The 2,963-nt window shown below is 40.8% G+C and overlaps 1 protein-coding gene across 1 annotated transcript; it reads left to right on the forward strand.

The window, feature by feature from the left end:
• The first annotated feature begins 292 nt into the window (after nucleotides 1–292).
• LOC136510627 (uncharacterized) lies at nucleotides 293–2,047 on the forward strand. The gene has a single exon (XM_066505015.1). It carries the CDS (start codon nucleotides 293–295, stop codon nucleotides 2,045–2,047), a length of 1,755 nt encoding a protein of 584 aa, XP_066361112.1.
• Nucleotides 2,048–2,963: the final 916 nt, after the last annotated feature.

Here is a 2,963-nt window from a genome sequence, read left to right on the forward strand (position 1 = left end):
AGATGATGATGAGTACTATGCTCAAAGGCTACCAAAGAGGACACTCAAGTCTAACATCAAGAGATCATATTCGAGTGTATCCTTTAATTATGATTCCATAAATTTGCCTACTAACACTCACATCAACATACCCGTGGGCAAGTTACCCCAATTTGATGGGACCAACTTTGCTAAGTGGAAGCATATGATGAAGGCTTATCTTATTGGAATCCATCTGGAGATGTGGAATATTGTGTGTCTAGATTTTGAAGATCCCGTTGATCCCAAAAATCCCACACCAAGAGAGATTCGCATGATACATCGCAATGCTCAAGCTACTAATGCTCTTCAAAGTGCATTAAGCCCAGAAGAGTACAACAAAGTGATTGGTTTGGAGATTGCTAAGGAGATTTGGGACACCCTTCACCTTGCACATGAAGGAGTTAGTAAGGTAAAGAAGTCCAAGATTGATCTATTGATGGCTCAACTCAATAGGTTTGTTATCAAGGATGGAGAAGGTCCTCAAGAGATGTTTGATAGATTGATGGTGATAGTTGGCAAGATTAGAGGCTTAGGTAGGGATGAATTGAATGATCATCATGTTGTAAAAGTGATGTTGGAAGCATTTGCACCAAGAAACCCAACTCTTGTGACATTGATTAGAGAGAAGAAGAGGTTTGAAGAGTTCACCCCTAGTGATGTCCTTGAAAGAATACTCACTCATGAGCTCATGGAGATGGAGATACAACAAAGGAAGAAGTTTGGAGAGCTAGAAGCAAAGATGGAGAACTTGAAGGTCAAGGAGGTAGCTCTCAAGGCAAACAAATCAAACAAGGCCTTCACCTCGAGCAAGCCACCAAGATCAAGATCAAGCAAGGTTGAGAAGGTTGATTCATCAAGTGACTCAAGTGATGATGAAGATGATGAAGTATCTTTCAGTGAGATTGGTGATGTTGCTTTGTTCATGAGGAAATACAAGAAGGGGTTGAAAAGAGAAGGGTACAAGTTTGTGAAGAGGAGATTTCCCAACAAGCAAAAGAGAAAATGCTATAATTATGGGAGCATGGTGCATTTCATTGCCGATTGTCCTTATGAGAACAAAGAGGACAAGAAAGACAAGAAGAAGAAGCACTATAATAAAGATGACAAGACCCAACACAAGAAGAAGAACTATTTGGGTCAAGCTCATATTGGTCATGAATGGGATTCAAACGATGATAGCTCAAGTGAAGAAGAAACAAAGAAAGTTTCAACCATTGCTATCAAGAAGCATTCTTGTTCACCAAAGGTCTTCACCAACTTGACTAATAATGAGGAGAGATCTACACTCTTTTGTCTCATGGGCAAAGGAGAAAAGGTAAAACCAAACTCTGAGCCTAAACCCTCTTCTCCATCTAGTGATGAATCCGACATAGACTCTAGTGATGAATCTAGTGATGATGAAGTAAACAAATTGGTAAGTAAAATGGATAAAAAATCTAAGAACTTCATAGCCAAGGTGGTAGATGAATTAGAGAGAACTCAAGCTACTCTTGCCAAACAAGAGAAACTCTATGTTAGTTGCAAGAAAGCTCTTGCATCGGAAAGAAGTGAGGTTGAAACTTTACATTCAGAAATTGACCAAGCGGAAAGTGTCATAGCTACCCTAAAGGATGACCTAAATACTCTTCAAGAAAAGGATAATGACATCAAGACAAGAAATGAGAAGCTTAAAGAGCAATTTAGCATTCTTTGGGATAAAACCTCACATCCTACGAAGGCAAGTGAGATCTCTAATGCATCTACTAGCAAGGGTTGTGATAGATGCTACAATGTTGATTTAGAAGCTTGTGCTACTAACCTTGCTAATATGGAAGCTATGAAGAAGGAAATTGCAAGACTCAACAATATCATAGCTAGTGGGTGCATGGATGATGCAAGCAAGAAGCCCAAGTTCATTCAAGAAAGACATCCTTTTATCAAGGATGGTCTTAGCCACAAGAAGGGTGGCAAGATCGGTGAAAGGAAGATGGTGAATGGAGTGTCTTGCATCAGGTTTGAGAAGAAGGAGACCATTAGAGAGGTGTAGCCAGTGCAGACCACGGAGGCTCTATGTAGAAACATGGAGGTTCCGCGTCCTGGAGGCTCCGCGCCAAAACATGGAGGTTTCGGGGTCTGGTAGAACAGTGGCACCAACAGAATCAAGGCACCATCTCAACCAAGACAACAAGCTCCTAAAGCATCTAACACTCGCCTGCAGGTCAAGGAGAACCCAATCATACCAAAGAGGAACAAGTATGCTTACAAGTCTAAGGCCCATGAACCCCATGAGAGCATGTCCTCTAGCTATGTGTTGAGACGCAACAACCTTGGTAAAGTTGTTGCCACGTATGCTAGAAATGAGTCCAACATATATGTGAAAAGATCTCTATGGGTTCCTAAGATTCTAGTGGCTAACACACAAGGCCCCAATGCTAATTGGGGACCTAAAAGAAGGTACTAAACTTATTTTACAGGCATACTCCTCCGGTGGATCAAGTTGGGTGCTTGATAGTGGATGTACAAATCATATGTCCGGAGAGAAGAGTATATTCTCATCTTATGCCCAAATGGAAGGTACAAGTGAAAACATACTATTTGGGGATAATTCAAAAGGAGAAGTGCTTGGTGTCGGTAAAATCTCTATAACTCAAGATCATTCAATTTCCAATGTTTTACACGTTGATTCGTTAAGTTACAATTTATTGTCTGTATCACAATTATGTGAGATGGGCTATGATTGTCACTTTACGGATAAGGGTGTGACCACCATTAGAAGGGAGGATTCCTCTATTGCTTTTATGGGTAACTTGAAGGGCAAGCTTTACCTAGTTGACTTCAACAAAAGTAAAGCAATGCTTGAGACTTGTTTAGTGGCAAAATCTAACATGGGTTGGTTATGGCATCGCCGACTAGCTCATGTTGGGATGAGGAACTTGGCCAAACTTCTAAAGGAGGAACACATC

This window comes from Miscanthus floridulus, chromosome 16 (genome assembly GCF_019320115.1).
Source record: "Miscanthus floridulus cultivar M001 chromosome 16, ASM1932011v1, whole genome shotgun sequence".
NCBI classification, from domain to species: Eukaryota; Viridiplantae; Streptophyta; class Magnoliopsida; order Poales; family Poaceae; genus Miscanthus; species Miscanthus floridulus.